Genomic DNA, 19,077 nt, shown 5'->3' with positions numbered 1-19,077 from the left:
CGTGACCTAACTCCTCCCCCCCTGACGGCACCTCAGAAGGGCCGTTTACAACCGCATTACAATTGTAGTGCGTGTTTAATGTGGAGCTGCACTCTGATGTTGTGGGAGACAACATTTTTTAAAAAGTCTATTTAATTAAGTAGAACGTGTTGTCTACATTTCGATTTAAAGTTGCGCGTTTTGATGCGACGTCACATTTCTCAACCCCCCCCCCCCTCAGGTGCGTGACGTCATTTATGGACGGCCCCATACTGTACCAACTTGCTGTGCTTTAGCCACCCGGCTCTCCGCTCGTTGTTGTGAGCGTCGCTCCTCCGCCCTCCGTTGTTGTTGGAGGGCGACTGCCTCCAACTGCCCAGTTGCGTCCTTCACGAGCCTCCTCCACAGAGGCCGATCTTGACACCGCTGGTACCGGTCATCGGCAAGTCCACTCAGCTCCACGTCCTCCTCTACCACATCACTCCATCTCTTCTCTAGCCCGTGTCACTCACACACTCACCCAATCACTCACCCACTCACTCACACACTCACCCACCCACTCACTCACACACTCACCCACTCACTCACCCACACACTCACCCACTCACCCATCACTCCATCTCTTCTCTAGCCCGTGTCACTCACACACTCACCCAATCACTCACCCACTCACTCACACACTCACCCACTCACTCACCCACCCACTCACTCACCCACACACTCACCCACTCACTCACCCATCACTCCATCTCTTCTCTAGCCCGTGCCGCGCCCGTTTAGCCCCCTCGATCCGGCCGAACAAAAGCTGTTTAGGCATGCGGTGGCTGGGCATGCGGGCTACATGATCTAGCCAACGCAGCCTTGCCTGCTGGAGGAACTCACCGATGGGACCTTGGCCACGTCTTTCGAGGATTTGTGAGCTCCTCACACAATCCAGCCTGATTAAACCCAGGATTGATCGTAGGCAGGCCAGCCCAAATGTTTCTAAGATGTTCCATTAGGGGTGTCCACGTTTCACAAGCGTAGAGAAGGGAGGGAATGACCGTGGCCGAGAAGACCTGAAGCTTCGTGCGGAGCGACAGACCAGGTAGCTTCCAACTGAAGCTGTGTATCCGCGAGACGGTCACCCCATCAAATCAATTGAGTCCGGGGCAGAGGTCGCAAACGGGTTTTAATTCCTTACCCGTACCCGGCCGCACCAGGGTCGCAAACGGGTACCCGTACCCGGCCGTACCCTACCCGTTCCCGGCCGGGTACGGGTAGGGTACGGGTATCGGGTACCCGATTGCGACCTCTGGGATGAAGCCATGTTGCAGGCGCGGGTGGGTTGATTCTAGGAACTTGAATTGTGAGAAGAGACAAGACGTTGGGAAATGAGTGACAAACAGTGACTCACCAGTGACTCACGGCCTACCCGTACCCGTACCCGGCCGCACCAGGGTCGCAAACTCTCCCACTCACTCACCCACCCACTAATTCAGCTACTCACTCACTCACCCACCCACTCACCCACTCACTCACTCATGAACTCACTCAATCACCCACTCACGAACTCACTCACTCACTCACCCACTCACGAACTCACTCACCCACTCACGAACTCACTCACTCACCCACTCACCCACCCACGCACTCACCCACTCACTCACGAACTCACTCACTCACTCACCCACCCACTCACCCACTCACTCACCCACCAACCAGAGGTCGCATACGGGTTTTGATTCCTTACCCGTACCCGGCCGCACCAGGGTCGCAAACGGCTACCCGTACCCGGCCGGGTACGGGTAGCCAGGTATCGGGTAGGGTACGGGTATCGGGTAGGGTACGGGTATCGGGTAGGGTACGGGTATCGAGTGGGGTACGGGTATCGGGTAGGGTACGGGTATCGGGTAGGGTACGGGTATCGGGTAGGGTACGGGTATCGGGTAGGGTACGGGTATCGGGTAGGGTACGGGTATCGGGTAGGGTACGGGTATCGGGTAGGGTACGGGTATCGGGTAGGGTACGGGTATCGGGTACCCGGTTGCGACCTCTGGTCCGGGGTGGGGAGGATCGAGGCGTAATGAAAAGCAACGCTCCAGGTAGGGGGGCGGGGGGCATCGATTTAAAACCGAAAGGCAGGCGCCCGATTGGCCGCGCAGTATTACACCACGTGACCCCGGATCTTTGGATTCCGAGGGGATAAAAGGAGGGAGTTGAAAAACGTTGAGGGGGTAGTTCTCCTTCAGCCGATGAGCTGCCCGGTCCGACTCCCAGCCGCTCGCAGCGTCCGAGCGACGCCGCTACGACTCGACCCCAGGCAGAGACCTCTCGTACCCTCGTCCCGCCGACTCCCACCGCGTCCGTGCGACACCGCTAGTGCGTCCACGAAATTGAGAACCAGAGGTCGCAACCGGGTACCCGATACCCGTACCCTACCCGTACCCGGCCGGGTACGGGTACCCGTTTGCGACCCTGGTGTGGCCGGGTACGGGTAGGCCGTGAGTCACTGGTGAGTCACCGTTTGTCACTCATTTCCCAACGTCTTGTCTCTTCTCACAATTCAAGTTCCTAGAATCAACCCACCCGCGCCTGCAACGTGGCTTCATCCCAGAGGTCGCAATCGGGTACCCGTACCCGTACCCGTACCCTACCCGTACCCGGCCGGGTACGGGTAGGGTACGGGTAGGGTAAGAAATCAAAACCCGTTTGCGATCTCTGTTGAGAACTAGAGGGAGCGTACACCGATAGGGAAAATTTTGCACGAGGGCCACGCACGGTTTTTCTTTTTTTCCTTCAGGCGCGACATTAACAAACTTTAGCACCGACTCCGAGTGATTTCTGTGTGCGTGTGGGAGAGTGGCGTAATTGGAGCGTGTGCGTGTGGGAGGCACGCGGGCAGTAAATCATTAACAGTTGCCGCAAATGTGCAGCGGTGCCGAGCGGGTGACGCTGGTCAACACACTTTTTAAATCCTTTATATTAAGTTCACTTGCTTGCTTGCTTACGACCGTGCAAATCTTTTGGTCGTTTTTTAACCCACTTCCCGTGATCCAATCGAGCTGACATTTTGCACACAGACTCGTTGTGCGTGACAATTAATGTTCGTGAAATTTTTTTCTCCAAAATTTTACACTTTTTAGGACAAAAATATTAGATTTCATCACCAATTCATGAATGGTGGTAGGCAATCATCTGACCCATAGGTGGCAGCCATCTCAAGCCAGAGGACGAGAGGACTCTAGCCGCCCCGATGCCACGCATATAAAGGATTTCTAGTGAAAAACTTTGTTTTTACGGGTTATTTTTTCTGGTATGAGGTTTTCCAACGGTTTTAAGGTAATTTTGGGGTGCTGATTCCAAATCTGGCATCAGTTTGTGTCGATCACATCAGGTTTTTGAGATATCAAATATTGCATTTCAATAAAAACTGCAGAAGAAAAATATTAAATAAATGTGGATATCTACATAAAATGATATTATAAACACACTATCCTAAAAATACAGCACCATATTTTACACAAAAGCAGTCACTGACTCGCAACGGGTTTTAACTCACCTCTCCCTCGCCCTATAACACTGGTCAACAAAAAAAAAATGTTTTGTCTGGCCTGGACTTTTGCAGCTGTTCTAGACTAATTTCAGGGTGCTGATTCCAAATCTGATCTCAGATTTGCTCCATCACATCTCAATGTTATGCTATCGGCATACCCCATTTTCATTGATTTTACCCGAAATTAACTCTGTCACTTATGATTGCAAGTTGTTGCGAGTCAGTGACTGCTTTAGTGTTAAATATGGCGCTGTATTTTTAGGATAGTGTGTTTATAATATGATTTATGTAGATATCCACATTTATTTAATATTTTTCTTCTGCAGTCTTTATCGGAAATGCAATATTTGATATCTCAAAAACCTGATGTGATAGATAAAAACTGATGCCAGATTTGGAATCAGCACCCCAAAATCACCTTAAACCCGTTGGAATTCCTTATGCCAGAAAAAGCGTGTTGACCAGTGTTTTCATTGCTACGCTGATGATACACAACGAAATATTTCGATATCTCAGAATGATGTAAGCCCCATTGAGAACCTGATGAAGTGCTTTGATGATATTAAAATGTGGATATCACTGAATTTCCTGGCACTTAAAAGACAACAGAGATCCTGGCAATTGGAGCCAAAGCCCAAAGAGATAAACTGCTCACAAATGTTTTGAAACTTTCGTGACTGCAAGGATTCATATTCTTAGGTTTTTTCGGTAAAGTCACCGTGTAGGTAAAACATTAAAATTAATGAAAGTAAAATAAAATAAAAATCACGACGTTTCGGAGGCAACACAAGTCTCCGTCTTCAGGTGGAACCGTCACAGCCAGATTTGCTGCATCAAGTGAGGCAAGGATTCAAGATGTAATCCCCGCCCCCCTCCCTCCCGATACGTTCCATTCATTGGCTACCACATTCTGATGAGCCCCCCCCCCTCTCCTCCCCCCTCAACTCGCTTTTAAGGGATTACATCTTGAATCATTGCCTCACTTGATGCAGCTAATCTGGCTGTGACGGTCCCACCTGAAGACGGAGACTTGTGTTGCCTCCGAAACGTCGTGATTTTTATTTTATTTTACTTTTATTAATTTCAATGTTTTACCTACACGGTGACTTCACCGAAAAAACCTAAGAAAATAAACTGCTCACAAATGTTTGGTCGCGGACAGACATTTCCAAATTGCAGGTTAAAAACGTCGGGGTTTTGTTTGATCCGGATTTTAACTTTGAAGCCCACGTCAGATCTATCACCAAAACCACATTTGTTCATCTTAGAAACGTGGCTAAGGTACAGCCTTTTCGCTCTGGGTTCACTACCAAGAGTCTGATGCGTGTTTTTATTAGCAGCAGACTTGACTTCTGCAATGTTTTTTGTTAAGGCGCTCTTCTTGCACCTCCAACGCAGCGTATATATAAGCTCCTAGCTTGGTAGTGTCTCATTCTTCACCTGAAGACGGCTGCTTGCGTTGTAGCCGAAACGTCGTGAGAATTATATTATTTTTTTATGTTTTATTTTTATTATTTTATTACTTCCCTTCTACGTGACTTTACCGAAAGAAACAAGAAGATACTGCAATGCTCGCTTTCCCGTTCTTCCGAAAAAGTCAACATGTAACCTACAACGCATGCAGAATGCCGCAGCCCGTGTGCTTACGAACACCAGAGAGAGCACCTTGTGTAATGTGAGGATATATCCGGCTCACTGACGTATCACAACTCGTCACGATGATTGGCTCTGCTGCTCCTGGTCTACAGCCAATGGGGGGGAAGCCTGGGGGCGTGGCCCTGACGTCATGGGAAGGTGACATCTGTAAGTAGAGGATTGGTTCTGCTGGCTTTGGCCTCAGCCAATGGGGAGACGAGTCAGGGGCGTGGCCCTGACGTCATGGGAAGGTGACAGCTGCAAGTAGATGATTGGTTCTGCTGGCTTTAGCCACAGCCAATGGGGAGACGAGTCAGGGGCGTGGTCCCGGGAGCCTACGGTGGAGTCTAGAAGATTCCATAGAGGCTAACCAGGATTGGTGAAAAGGTACCACGTGACCTGGGTATTAAATTGGGGTGGAGACGAACAACACGTGGTCAGAACTGGAACGAACGGAGGGTGAGGTCACGCTTCTTAAAAAGGGGGACCACCAGGGCATCCTTCCAATCCTGCGGAACCCGTCCAGTGGCCCAGACTGTTGTTATGATGCCATGTAGGGCAGTTTGTGCACAAACGCCACCCTTCCTCAGCATTTCGCTTGGGAGATCATCTCTGCCCGGTGACTTTCCTGGTCTCAGACTCTGGATCGCCTTCAGTACTTCCTCAACGGATGGCACCTCAGCCAAGCCACTCACAGACAGACACACAGACAGACACACAGACAGACACACAGACAGACACACAGACAGACACACAGACACACACACAGACAGACACACAGACAGACACAGACACACACACCGAGTGTGACGATGACGACGACGATGATGATGATCCTAATTCATAAAACCATTCTGAGGACGCACGGACAGACGGACGGAGCATCGTGGATCCTTGCACGAATCTCCTCGCCATAATTTATTGCCATTCATTTAAAACCACAAAATCATAACCGATTCACAAAAGGCAAAGACATAAAGCTTCCCCCGTGTAGCCTTAACAGACTATAGGGGCAAGTGCTGTTAGCGAGCACCTATGAAGGCCGGCACGGCACACGAGGGGGGCGGGTGGCCAGCGCCACCACGCCTGGCCGCTTTTGTCTCCCCAGTGGCGATGTTTACTACACATCGCACCAGGTATTCATTTTAGACTGTGGTGACCTAGGGGAGGCCCGGGACCGGTTCAGATAATCGTCACTGGTGTTGGCCGTGAGCGGGAATCGAACTCGGGTCGCCAGGCTCATAGCGCAGCGTGGCGCTAACCACTACACCCACCGCTCCCCACATGTGTGTGTACACACACACACACACGTGCATGTACACACACACACACGCATGTACACACACACGTGTACACACACACACGTGTACACACACACACGTGTACACACACACACATGCATGTACACACACACGTGCACACGCACACACGTGTACACACACACACGTGTACACACACACGTGTACACACACACACACGTGCACACACACACACGTGTACACACACACGTGTACACACACACGTGCACACACATACGTGTACACACACACGTGTACACACACACGTGCACACACACATACGTGTACACACACACGTGTACACACACACGTGCACACACACATACGTGTACACACACACGTGTACACACACACGTGTACACACACACACACGCGCTCACTCTCTCGGGGGGTTGAAGGAGGGGTGACAATTGGCGGGGTCCCAGATTCGAATCTCCCGCGCGACGCCAGACACGAGACGTTCGACAGAAGCGCGGCGATTCAATCGGCAATGATCGGTCGCTCGTTAAAGTATAAAAACATCCACCCAGCCCCGGCGCCAGAGGTCGCAAACGGGGTTTGATTCACTATGAGACCTCCTTTACCAGTGGCAAAATATAGTAGTAGGTTTTTACCCTTTAAACTGGTACAAAACTGACACCTATAAAGGTGTCGAACTCGGGTCGCCAGGTTCATAGCGCAGCGTGGCGCTAACCACTACACCCACCGCTCCCCACATGTGTGTGTACACACACACACACGTGTACACACACACACGAATGTACCAGTTTAAAGGGTAAAAACCTACTACTGGGTTTTGATTCCTTACCCGTACCCGGCCGCACCAGGGTCGCAATCGGGTACCCGTACCCGTACCTGTACTCGGCCATACCCGTACCCTACCCGTACCCGGCCGGGTACGGGTAGGGTACGGGTATCGGGTACCTGATTGCGACCTCTGGGATGAAGCCATGTTGCAGGCGCGGGTGGGTTGATTCTAGGAACTTGAATTGTGAGAAGAGACAAGACGTTGGGAAATGAGTGACAAACGGTGACTCACCAGTGACTCACGGCCTACCCGTACCCGGCCGCACCAGGGTCGCAAACGGGTACCCGTACCCGACCGGGTACATGTAGCCGGGTACCGGGTAGGGTACGGGTATCGGGTACCCGTACCGTACCCGTACCCGGCCGGGTACAGGTACCCATTCCCTACCCGTACCCGTACCCTACCCGAAATGAGTGACAAACGGTGACTCACCAGTGACTCACGGCCTACCCGTACCTGTACCCAGCCGCACCAGGGTCGCAAACGGGTACCGGGTAGGGTACGGGTATCAGGTACCCCGGTTGCGACCTCTGCTGGGGAAGTCGGAGATCGGACCGCCGTTCTGTCCCCTAATGATGGCGATAGGTGTGACGCTGCAGGTTACTTTTGTGATGCAGTTCAAGAGCGATTTGTTAACGCGGGCCCATTGGGGCAGACTCCCAATCCACCACCACCACGTCCACCTCAACCAATTTCATCTCCAACTCCTCCATCACCTCCTCCTCTGCTTTCTCCCCGTTCACCAGTCACTGTTCAGAGTTTGGTAGTCTGAGAGATTCAGAAATTTGATGGAGTTGTTTATGGCCGGACGCTTCAGGTGAATCTTCATCTCCGGCTCTCTCCTCTCGGAAGCTGTGGGGGAGAGAGAGCGACATAAGGGAGAGATAAGGGAGAGATAAGGGAGAGTTAAGGGAGAGTTAAGGGAGAGATAAGGGAGATAAGTCGGTGTTTAGTTTGTTTGTCCTGAGCTAATAGGTTAGTAGGTGAGTGAGTGGGTGAGTGACTAGGTGGGTGAGTGAGTGAGTAGGTGGGTGAGTGAGTAGGTGAGTGAGTGAGTAGGTGAGTGAGTCAGTAGGTGAGTAGGTGAGTGAGTGAGTAGGTGGGTGATTGAGTAGGTGAGTGAGTGAGTAGGTGAGTAGGTGATTGGATGAGTGAGTAGGTGAGTGAGTAGGTGGGTGAGTGAGTAGGTGAGTAAGCGGGTGAGTGAGTGAGTGAGTAGGTGAGTGAATGAGTGAGTGGGTCAGTGAGTAGTTGGGTGATTGAGTAGGTGAGTGTGTGAGTGAATAGGTGAGTAGGTGAGTAAGTGACTGAGTAGGTGAGTTATAGACTGACTGAGTGGGTGAGTGGGTGATTGCGTCAATGAGTGGGTGAGTGAGTGGGTGAGTGAGTGGGTGAGTGTGTGAGCGAGTGGGTGGGTGAGTGAGTGGGTGAGTGAGTATGAGTGTGTTGGTGAGTAACTGAGTGGGTGAGTTGGTGAGTGTGTGAATGTATGGGTGGATGTTAACTACCTCGGCTGGTACGCAGGAGGTCGTGGGTTCGATCCCAGACCCGAATGCTCATGGTGGCTATGAGATGTTCACTACCTCGCCTGCTACGCAGGAGGTCGTGGGTTCGATTTTGAGATGTTCACTACCTTGCCTGGTATTCAGGAGGTCGCGAGTTCGATCCTGGACCCTGACAATGCCTCCCACTGTACGTTTGGAGTCTGCATCGCTCTCCCCGTGGCGGTCACAGCGTGGATTCGATCTCCAGGTCCTCATCCGGATTTTTACCCCCTCCAAATTTAGAATTGGCATCACCGTGCATTCAGCTGCATTTGACTGCTCTGATATGTCTGCCTTACCTGGTACAATAAAACATATAGTGTTGCTGTAGTGTGGGCCTCTGTGGGTCTATATTGGTCTATGTGGGTCTCTATGGGTCTCTGTGGGCCTCTATGGGCCTCTATGGGCCTCTATGGGTCTCGGTGGGTTTCTGTGGGTTTCTGTGGGTCTCTGTGGGTCTCTGTGGGCCTCTATGGGTCTCGGTGGGTTTCTGTGGGTTTCTGTGGGTCTCTATGGGTTTCTGTGGGTTTCTGAGGGTTTCTGTGGGTTTCTGTGGGTTTCTGTGGGTCTCTGTGGGCCTCTGTGGGTTTCTGTGGGTCTCTGTGGGCCTCTATGGGTCTCGGTGGGTTTCTGTGGGTTTCTGTGGGTCTCTATGGGACTTTGTGGGTCTCCGTGGGTCTATGTGGGTTCTCTGTGGATCTTTGGGTGTCTATGAATGACTATGGGTCTCTGTCGGTCTATACAAGTTGCTGGATCTCTGTGGGTCTCTGTGTGGTCTCTGTGGGTATCTGTGGGTCTATGGGTCTCAGTGGGTCTATGGGTCTCTATAGGTCTCTGTGGGTCTCTATCGGTCTCTATGGCTCTCGGCTGTGCATCTCTGGGGGTCTCAGGGGGTCTCTACGGGTCTCTGTGGGTCTCTGTGGGTCTCCGTGGGTCTCCGTGGGTCTCTATCGGTCTCTATGGGTCTCAGTAAATATCTGTGTGTTTCTGTAGGTCTCTATTATTCTATAGGATTATCTGAATCTCCAAGGATCTCTGTGTTACCACCTGGTAACATGAACACAGCTTAATTTTGGTTTAGCACTTTACTTAAAACAAATTAAATTAAACTCTTTGGTTATTTCGGTAAAGTAATGAGTCTATGTTGTGTATCTCTCTCTGCTTGTGTGTCTGTCTGTGTGTCTCTGTGTGTCTCTCTCTGCTTGTGTGTCTGTCTGTGTGTCTCCGTGTCTGTGTTTTGTCTCTCTCTCAAATTTAGTTCTACCCAATGGCGGTTGCTTGTGTTGCAATCAAAACTTCGCAATCGATTATTAAATATATTTTCTTTCCACGTGACTTTACCGACTGAACCAAAGAGTAATTCCTGCAGTCACGAAAGCTTCAAATCAAGATTGAAAGTAGATCAATGTCTTGAACTACCACCAGGCATACTCACAGTGAAACCTTGGTAGAACGATTGGATTCAAACCGGTGCTGCTGATCCCCTTCTGTCAGACAGAGCGGGGAGGAGAGAGGGGAGAGGAGGGAGGGAGAAAGACGACAATGACGATGATACACAACACACTATACACTACACTACACACTACACGATACACTATACTATACACTACACTATACACTACACACTACACTACACAGTACACTACACTATACACTACACTATACTAGACACTATACACTACACACTATACACTACACTATACACCACACTATACACTACACTATGCACTACACACTATACACTACACTATACACTACACTATACACTACACACTACACACTACACTATACACTACACTATACACTACACTATACACTACACACTACTATACACTAGACTACACTATACACTACACTATACACTACACACTACGCTACACTACACACTACTATACACTAGACTACACTATACACTACACTATACACTACACTATACACTACACTACACTACACACTACACTACACTATACACTACACTATTCACTACACTATACACTACACTATACACTACACTACACACTACACAGTACACTACTATACACTACTACAATACGCTCCAAAATGCACTAAACTATACACTACACTATACACTTTCACTACACTATACACTACACTATACACTTTCACTACATTACACACTACACTATACACTACACTATGCACTTCATGGATGTCTCTGTGAGCCAATCGCGACAGCACCACAACTCACCGATTTCTGTGCACCTAGTCCAAGCTTCTTCTTCAGCTCCTTGCGAACCTGGACAGAGAGGTGGAGAGAGGATTAGACATGAATGTCTATGGGTCTCTGTGTGGTGGTGAGTCTATGGGTATCTGTGTAGTGGTGGTGAGTCTATGGGTCTCTGTGTGGTGGTGAGTCTATGGGTCTCTGTGTGGTGGTGATGAGTCTCTGGGTATCTGTGTAGTGGTGGTGAGTCTATGGGTCTCTGTGTGGTGGTGAGTCTATGGGTCTCTGTGTGGTGGTGATGAGTCTATGGGTCTCTGTGTGGTGATGAGTCTATGGGTCTCTGTGTAGTGATGAGTCTATGGGTCTCTGTGTGGTGGTGATGAGTCTCTGGGTATCTGTGTAGTGGGGGTGAGTCTATGGGTCTCTGTGTGGTGGTGAGTCTATGGGTCTCTGTGTGGTGGTGATGAGTCTATGGGTCTCTGTGTGGTGGTGAGTCTATGGGTCTCTGTGTAGTGATGAGTCTATGGGTCTCTGTGTGGTGGTGAGTCTATGGGTCTCTGTGTGGTGATGAGTCTATGGGTCTCTGTGTGGTGATGGTGAGTCTATGGGTCTCTGTGTGGTGGTGAGTCTATGGGTCTCTGTGTGGTGGTGATGAGTCTATGGGTCTCTGTGTGGTGATGAGTCTATGGGTCTCTGTGTAGTGATGAGTCTATGGGTCTCTGTGTGGTGGTGATGAGTCTATGGGTCTCTGTGTGGTGATGGTGAGTCTATGGGTCTCTGTGTGGTGATGAGTCTATGGGTCTATGTGTGGTGATGAGTCTATGGGTCTCTGTGTGGTGGTGATGAGTCTGTGGGTCTCTGTGTGGTAGTGATGAGTCTATGGGTCTCTGTGTGGTGGTGATGAGTCTATGGGTCTCTGTGTGGTGGTGATGAGTCTGTGGGTATCTGTGTAGTGGTGGTGAGTCTATGGGTCTCTGTGTGGTGGTGAGTCTATGGGTCTCTGTGTGGTGGTGATGAGTCTATGGGTCTCTGTGTGGTGGTGAATCTATGGGTCTCTGTGTAGTGATGAGTCTATGGGTCTCTGTGTGGTGGTGAGTCTATGGGTCTCTGTGTGGTGATGAGTCTATGGGTCTCTGTGTGGTGATGGTGAGTCTATGGGTCTCTGTGTGGTGATGAGTCTATGGGTCTCTGTGTGGTGATGAGTCTATGGGTCTCTGTGTGGTGGTGATGAGTCTGTGGGTCTCTGTGTGGTAGTGATGAGTCTATGGGTCTCTGTGTGGTGGTGATGAGTCTATGGGTCTCTGTGTGGTGGTGATGAGTCTGTTGGTCTCTGTGTGGTAGTGATGAGTCTATGGGTCTCTGTGTGGTGGTGATGAGTCTGTGGGTCTCTGTGTGGTAGTGATGAGTCTATGTGTCTCTGTGTGGTGGTGATGAGTCTATGGGTCTCTGTGTGGTGGCGAGTCTATGGGTCTCTGTGTGGTGATGAGTCTATGGGTCTCTGTGTGGTGGTGAGTCTATGGGTCTCTGTGTGGTGGTGATGAGTCTCTGGGTATCTGTGTAGTGGTGGTGAGTCTATGGGTCTCTGTGTGGTGGTGAGTTTCTGGGTCTCTGTGTGGTGATGAATCTATGGGTCTATGTGTGTACATGTCTATACAAGTGTAATGCGAGCGTAAATGGGGTTGCTGCTGGACTCTGGCCCAATCACAGGACCCGGGGTATTGGGGGCGGAGCCCGGTATTGGGGGCGTGTGGGAGGGGCCGCCGTTCACCTCGGCAGCTCCAATGGGAAGCGAGGTGAATGGAGGTGGAGCCAGCAGGGCAGTATGGGACGGCCGGATCTGACGATCCGGAAGGGAGGAGTCAGGGTCACGTGGGAGAGAGGTTACAGGGGGGAGCCCGGAAGAGATCGGGGCCATCTTCTTGGTTCTTTCGGTAAAGTCACGTAGAAGGGAAGTAATAAAATAATAAAAATAAAACTTAATAAAATAAAATAATTTTCACGACGTTTCGGCTACAACGCAAGCAGCCGTCTTCAGGTGAAGAATGAGACACTGCCAAGCTAGGAGCTTATATATACGCTGGGTTTGAGGTGCAAGAAGAGCGCCTTAACAAAAAGAATGTGCATATCAAGAGGAATTTAGCATATTCATACCTCCTACGCATTTCCCATGAATATGCAAAATTCCTCTTGATATGCACATTCTTTTGTTAAGGCGCTCTTCTTGCACCTCCAAAGCAGCGTAAATATACGCTCCTAGCTTGGCAGTGTCTCATTCTTCACCTGAAGACGGCTGCTTGCGTTGTAGCCGAAACGTCGTGAGAATTATTTTATTATGTTTTATTTTTATTATTTTATTATTTCCCTTCTACGTGACGACTTTACCGAAAGAACCAAGAAGATGAATCCCGGCAGTCACGAAAGAAGCTTTAAATCGAGATCAGGGCCAGTTGATGGAGTGAAGAAGCGGGACCACGTTGGGTGGCCGCCGCGCCATCAGCCACGTGGCTGATGGGGCTTTGGCACACCGTCGTAGACGCTGGTCCCTTGTCAGGTGGTCCTGACAAGGAGACGCTGGTCCCTTGTCAGGACCAGCGGGGTGTGAGGACGAGTGGAGGAGCTGAGGAGGGAGCGCGTGTGCGCGGGGCGCGTGCGAGATGACGCTGGTTCGTGGAAGAGGCCAGCGGGGTGCGGAGAAGAACTTGAATAAAAGGCAAGCGGAGACCAGCAGTGCCTGACGGAGTCTTTTATTACACATGTGTGAAGGTGAGTCTATGGGTCTCTGTGTGGTGGTGAGTCTATGGGTCTCTGTGTAGTGGTGGTGAGTCTGGGTCTCTGTGTGGTGGTGAGTCTATGGGTCTCTGTGTGGTGGTGAGTCTATGGGTCTCTGTGTGGTGGTGAGTCTATGGGTCTCTGTGTGAGTCTATGGGTCTCTGTGTAGTGGTGGTGAGTCTGGGTCTCTGTGTGGTGGTGAGTCTGTGGGTCTCTGTGTGGTGGTGAGTCTATGGGTCTCTGTGTGGTGGTGAGTCTATGGGTCTCTGTGTGAGTCTATGGGTCTCTGTGTGGTGGTGAGTCTATGGGTCTCTGTGTGGTGGTGAGTCTATGGGTCTCTGTGTGAGTCTATGGGTCTCTGTGTAGTGGTGGTGAGTCTGGGTCTCTGTATGGTGGTGAGTCTCTGGGTCTCTGTGTGGTGGTGAGTCTATGGGTCTCTGTGTGGTGGTGAGTCTATGGGTCTCTGTGTGAGTCTATGGGTCTCTGTGTAGTGGTGGTGAGTATGGATCTCTGTATGGTGGTGAGTCTATGGGTCTCTGTGTGGTGGTGAGTCTATGGGTCTCTGTGTGGTGGTGAGTCTATGGGTCTCTGTGTGAGTCTATGGGTCTCTGTGTGGTGGCGAGTCTATGGGTCTCTGTGTGAGTCTATGGGTCTCTGTGTAGTGGTGGTGAGTCTGGGTCTCTGTATGGTGGTGAGTCTCTGGGTCTCTGTGTGGTGGTGAGTCTATGGGTCTCTGTGTGAGTCTATGGGTCTTTGTGTAGTGGTGGTGAGTCTATGGGTCTCTGTGTGGTGGTGAGTCTATGGGTCTCTGTGTGAGTCTATGGGTCTCTGTGTAGTGGTGGTGAGTCTATGGGTCTCTGTGTGGTGGTGAGTCTATGGGTCTCTGTGTGTGTCTATGGGTCTCTGTGTAGTGGTGGAGAGTCTATGGGTCTCTGTGTGGTGGTGAGTCTATGGGTCTCTGTGTGGTGGTGGTGAGTCTATGGGTCTCTGTGTGGTGGTGAGTCTATGGGTCTCTGTGTGAGTCTATGGGTCTTTGTGTGGTGGTGGTGAGTCTATGGGTCTCTGTGTGATGGTGAGTCTATGGGTCTCTATGTAGTGGTTATGCATCTATGCGTCTCTGTGTGTACATGTCTATAACAAGAGTGAATTGTCTTCCCTTACCTCTTTGTCGAGGAGGCAGCTAAAGATCAAGATGAAGAGTCCCTGGGGGCGAGAAGAACAAAGACAAAGGTCCCCCGCGTAGCATTAACAGACCGTAGGGGCAAGTGCTGCTCGCGTTGCGTGTGGCACACAGAGGCGCACACTCTGACTTCGAGGTGATGTATGTATATCACACCTGCCGGGTACTCGTCTATTGATGGCCTTAATCTAATAGTAGTAGGTTTTTACCCTTTAAACTGGTACAAAACTGACACATTTATACAAGGCATCATGTTTGCAATAACCGCAACACAAGCAGTCAAAATGCAAACAAAAAGAAACAACTCTGATGATGATAATGATATGCACTGTCCTTGAAGTTGATTGGTTCACACCCGAGACAGCTTTCCTTAGAGCCTAGTCTCCATTGGTGTTGGACCAGATGACGCCAAAAGGCGTACAACTCAAAGACAACGCACTATCAGAGTATTGAGAGCTCGGGGTAAGCATTTACACTATGAGACCTCCTTTACCAGTGGCAAACTATAGTAGTAGGTTTTTACGCTATAAACTGGTACAAAACTGACACCTTTATACAAGGCAGCATGTTTGCAATACCTGCAAAAACCTACTACTATATTTTGCCACTGGTAAAGGAGGTCTCATAGTGTAAAGGCCTTAATCTAAGTTGTCTTGTGGTTGTTGTTGTTTGACTTGCATCCCACTGGGATTTTTGCCCACAGTGTCGGTGTACGCTGCTGTCGTATCCTCAAAAAATAAATCTTGCAACTCGATTTGTACACACTTCCCAATATGCTATCGACTGCAAACTTGGTCTAGGTATGTCATACTGATGACAACACGCTATGCTTCTAGATTTGAAGCTTTCGTGACTGCAAGGATTCATACTCTTTAGTTTATTCCTTAAAGTCACAGGGATAAAAAATGATAAAATTAATAAAAATTAAAAAAATTAAAATAAAACAACATGGACATTTTTGTTCTCTTCTAGCATGAGCACCAACAGGGGCTTGCACACAAACACGTCCACGTCTACTAGATTTGAAGCTTTCGTGACTGCAAGTATTCATATTCTTAGGTTTTTTCGGTAAAGTCACGTAGATAAAAAATAAAAATAAAAATTAATTAAAGTAAAATAAAAATAAAAACCACGACGTTTCGGAGGCAACACAAGCCTCCGTCTTCAGGTGGAACCGTCACAGCCACAACAGCTGTATCAAATAAATGAGAGATTCCAAGATATACTACCCCGTATATATACTGGTTGAGGGTGGGGGGATGGGCCAGGAACGGCCCACTTTTTATTATTATGGTAAGGTGCGGCTTGAGACGTCTACATACACCTCGTGATCTCTTTTAGCCCCTCCCCCCTTCCAATACGTCATCATGAGCACCAACAGGGGCTTGCACACAAACATGTCCACGTACACGTACACCTCGTGCTCTCTTGTAGCCCCTCCCCCCCTCCCGATACGTTCCATTCATTGGCTACCACATTCTGATAAGCTCCTCCCCCCCCCTCTCCTCCCCCTTAACTTGCATTTAAGAGCTTGCATCTTGGAATCTTTGCCTCACTTGATGCAGCAAATCTGGCTGTGACGGTTCCACCTGATGACGGAGACTTGTGTTGCCTCCGAAACGTCGTCGTGATTTTTATTATTTTATTTTTATTAATTTTTATTTCATTTGTTACCTACGTGACTTTACCGAAAAAACTAAGAGTATGAACACGATATGCTATCATAAAAAATCCAAAACATATGTTTGAAAACTTTTTACACGCTTTTATTTAACTTAACGCGTGCGTTGTCGTATCCAAAAATGTTGTAACTCAATTTCAACCGTATTCCCAATGTCCTATCGAATGCAAACTTGGTATAGCTGTGTCATACCTGATGACAACACGATATTCTATCATTAAAAATAAAATAAAATAAAAATGTTAAACAATCTTTTCAACGGCTCTAATTGCCCACGCTCAACTGACGTTGCCTGTAAATCACCACGTGGTCCCTGACGTCACGGAAAGCCTCGGGGAGCCACGCCCAGGGGCGGGGCATGTGGAAGGAGGGGGGAGGGGCGATAGGGGCAGGGGGAGGGGCAGCTCGGACAGTACATTTCATGAACGCGTGTTTGTTTTTAAAAGTATTTTAAAATATTTTATTCTGCAATATTTTGATGACTTTTCTTGGATTTTCTGTTTGCACAAAGTCACTTATTCACTTTAAGATGTTTTCTTGTTCGTGTTTTTGTTTTTTGTTTGTTGCGGTTGCACCCGATTCAAGAGCCGAATGGCTCACAGGGCTACGCCTAATACATGAAACTGAAAACTGAAACTTTTTTATTACACGCTTTAATTTAACTAACTCTATCTGTTGTCATATCCTCAAATCTTGTAACTCAATTTTAACCCACTTCCCAATGTGCTATCGACCGCAAACTCAGTATACTTATGTCATATACTGTTCACAATACCATTTTCTATCGTAAAAAACTAAAAAAATTAACATTTTTAAACGATCTTTTTACACGCTTTCAACAAACTCACTTTTTTAACCCACTTCCCAATGTGGTATTGACCGCAAACTTAGTATTCGTATGTCATATTGATGACAATATTATATTATATAATAAAAAATAAAAAATCATACATCTTTTTTATATGTTAAAAGAATTGTCCACGCTTAACTGACGTTGGCTGTAAATCACCACGGCCCCTTAGGTGTTGGCAATCTTCGGGGCCACTTCATGGAGTCGTGGAGTTCTGCCATTACTAGTACATTTCATTAAAGCGTGTTTAAAAAAAAAGTATTTTTAAATATTACTTTTTTCCAAGTTAATTTCCACTATACACTACACTACTATACACACTACACTATATGCTACACTACTATACTTTATACTACACTACTATACACTACACTACAATATACTGCACTATACACTATACGCTACACTACTATACACTACACTACAGACTACAATACACACTACACTACACTATACAATACACTACTATACTATACACTACACTATACGCTACACTATACTATACACTACACTATACGCTACACTACTATACACTACACTACTATACACTACACTACAATATACTGCACTATACACTACACTATACGCGACACTACTATATGCTACACTACACACTACAATACACGCTACACTAAACTAGTAACTAAGTGGCACGTTGTTTACATGACAGACCTTACTGGCAGCGCCGTGCGTTGGAGGGGGTTTCGGGACTCAGACGTTCGCACACGCGGCGACCCAACCCCCAACGCGACAGCACAAATCAACAACAACAACAACCATAAACAACAACAACCTACAATTTTAGATTTGAAGCTTTCGTGACTGCAAGGATTCATATTCTTAGGTTTTTTCGGTAAAGTCACGTAGGTAAAAAATTAACAACTCTTGGAACCTCCGATTTCAACCAGTCTACACAACAAAGGCTCATTGCTAACAGCGTGCTTCAGCCGCACCGAACCTCACAATATTAATAATATCCAAGGCCTACCTTGACTCCTCCCACCCTCAACCGGGTATATGTACAAGGACTGTTTTCTTGGGATGTCTCTTTACTTGATACAGCAATCGTGCGGTGACGGTTCCACCTGAAGACGGATGCTTGTGTTGCCTCCAAAACGTCGTGATTTTTTTTATTTATTTTACTTTTATTAATTTAAATTTTCTACCCACGGTGACTTCACCGAAAAAACTCCCCACAAACAACAACCTACAACAGCAACTTCCCGCACCTGCAGCGAGTTGAGGATGGCGAAGAGGTAGTGCAGCGCGAGGCTGGCCCTGCCCTCGGCGCTGAACGCGAAGATCCCGAGCCCCCACGTGACCCCGAGCAGCGGCGTGAGCACCCCGATGCTCCGAGCGACCAGCCACACGTTCACGTCGGGGCTCACCGAGAAGCCGGCGCCCACGGACCTCCTCCGCGCCACCGTGTTCACGACGACCGCGAGCGCGGCGATGTTGGCGGCGAGCACGGCGAAGGCCGGCACCACGAAGGCGAGCAGCGTCCTGCCGCGCTCCCAGTCGAGCCAGCAGGCTCCGTCGCGCAGGTAGGCCCCGCGGGGGTACGTCGCCGCTACGGCCACCGCGGCGATGACCGCCGGGGCCCCGTAGCCGAC

At 49.0% G+C, this 19,077-nt stretch overlaps 1 protein-coding gene across 1 annotated transcript in view; it reads right to left on the bottom strand.

Annotated features, from left to right (window-relative positions):
* Positions 1–5,977: 5,977 nt before the first annotated feature.
* LOC133339678 (adhesion G-protein coupled receptor F1-like) overlaps positions 5,978–19,077 on the bottom strand; it is a 41,967-nt gene continuing 28,867 nt past the window's right edge. The window contains exons 12-16 of the mRNA XM_061547834.1: positions 18,694–19,077; positions 14,915–14,956; positions 11,009–11,056; positions 10,235–10,286; positions 5,978–8,107 (exon numbers count right to left, since the gene is read on the bottom strand). The exon at positions 18,694–19,077 is cut by the window's right edge and continues 531 nt beyond it. Coding sequence (XP_061403818.1) covers positions 7,995–8,107; positions 10,235–10,286; positions 11,009–11,056; positions 14,915–14,956; positions 18,694–19,077 — 639 coding nt within the window. The 3' untranslated portion in view covers positions 5,978–7,994. The remainder of the gene's footprint in view (positions 8,108–10,234; positions 10,287–11,008; positions 11,057–14,914; positions 14,957–18,693) is intronic.

This window comes from Lethenteron reissneri, unplaced genomic scaffold, assembly GCF_015708825.2.
Source record: "Lethenteron reissneri isolate LAM-NWPU_2019-01 unplaced genomic scaffold, ASM1570882v1 scaffold_203, whole genome shotgun sequence".
Taxonomy (NCBI): domain Eukaryota; kingdom Metazoa; phylum Chordata; class Hyperoartia; order Petromyzontiformes; family Petromyzontidae; genus Lethenteron; species Lethenteron reissneri.
Note: the sequence above shows the minus strand (reverse complement) of the source record. Positions and strands in the feature narration are given on the sequence as shown.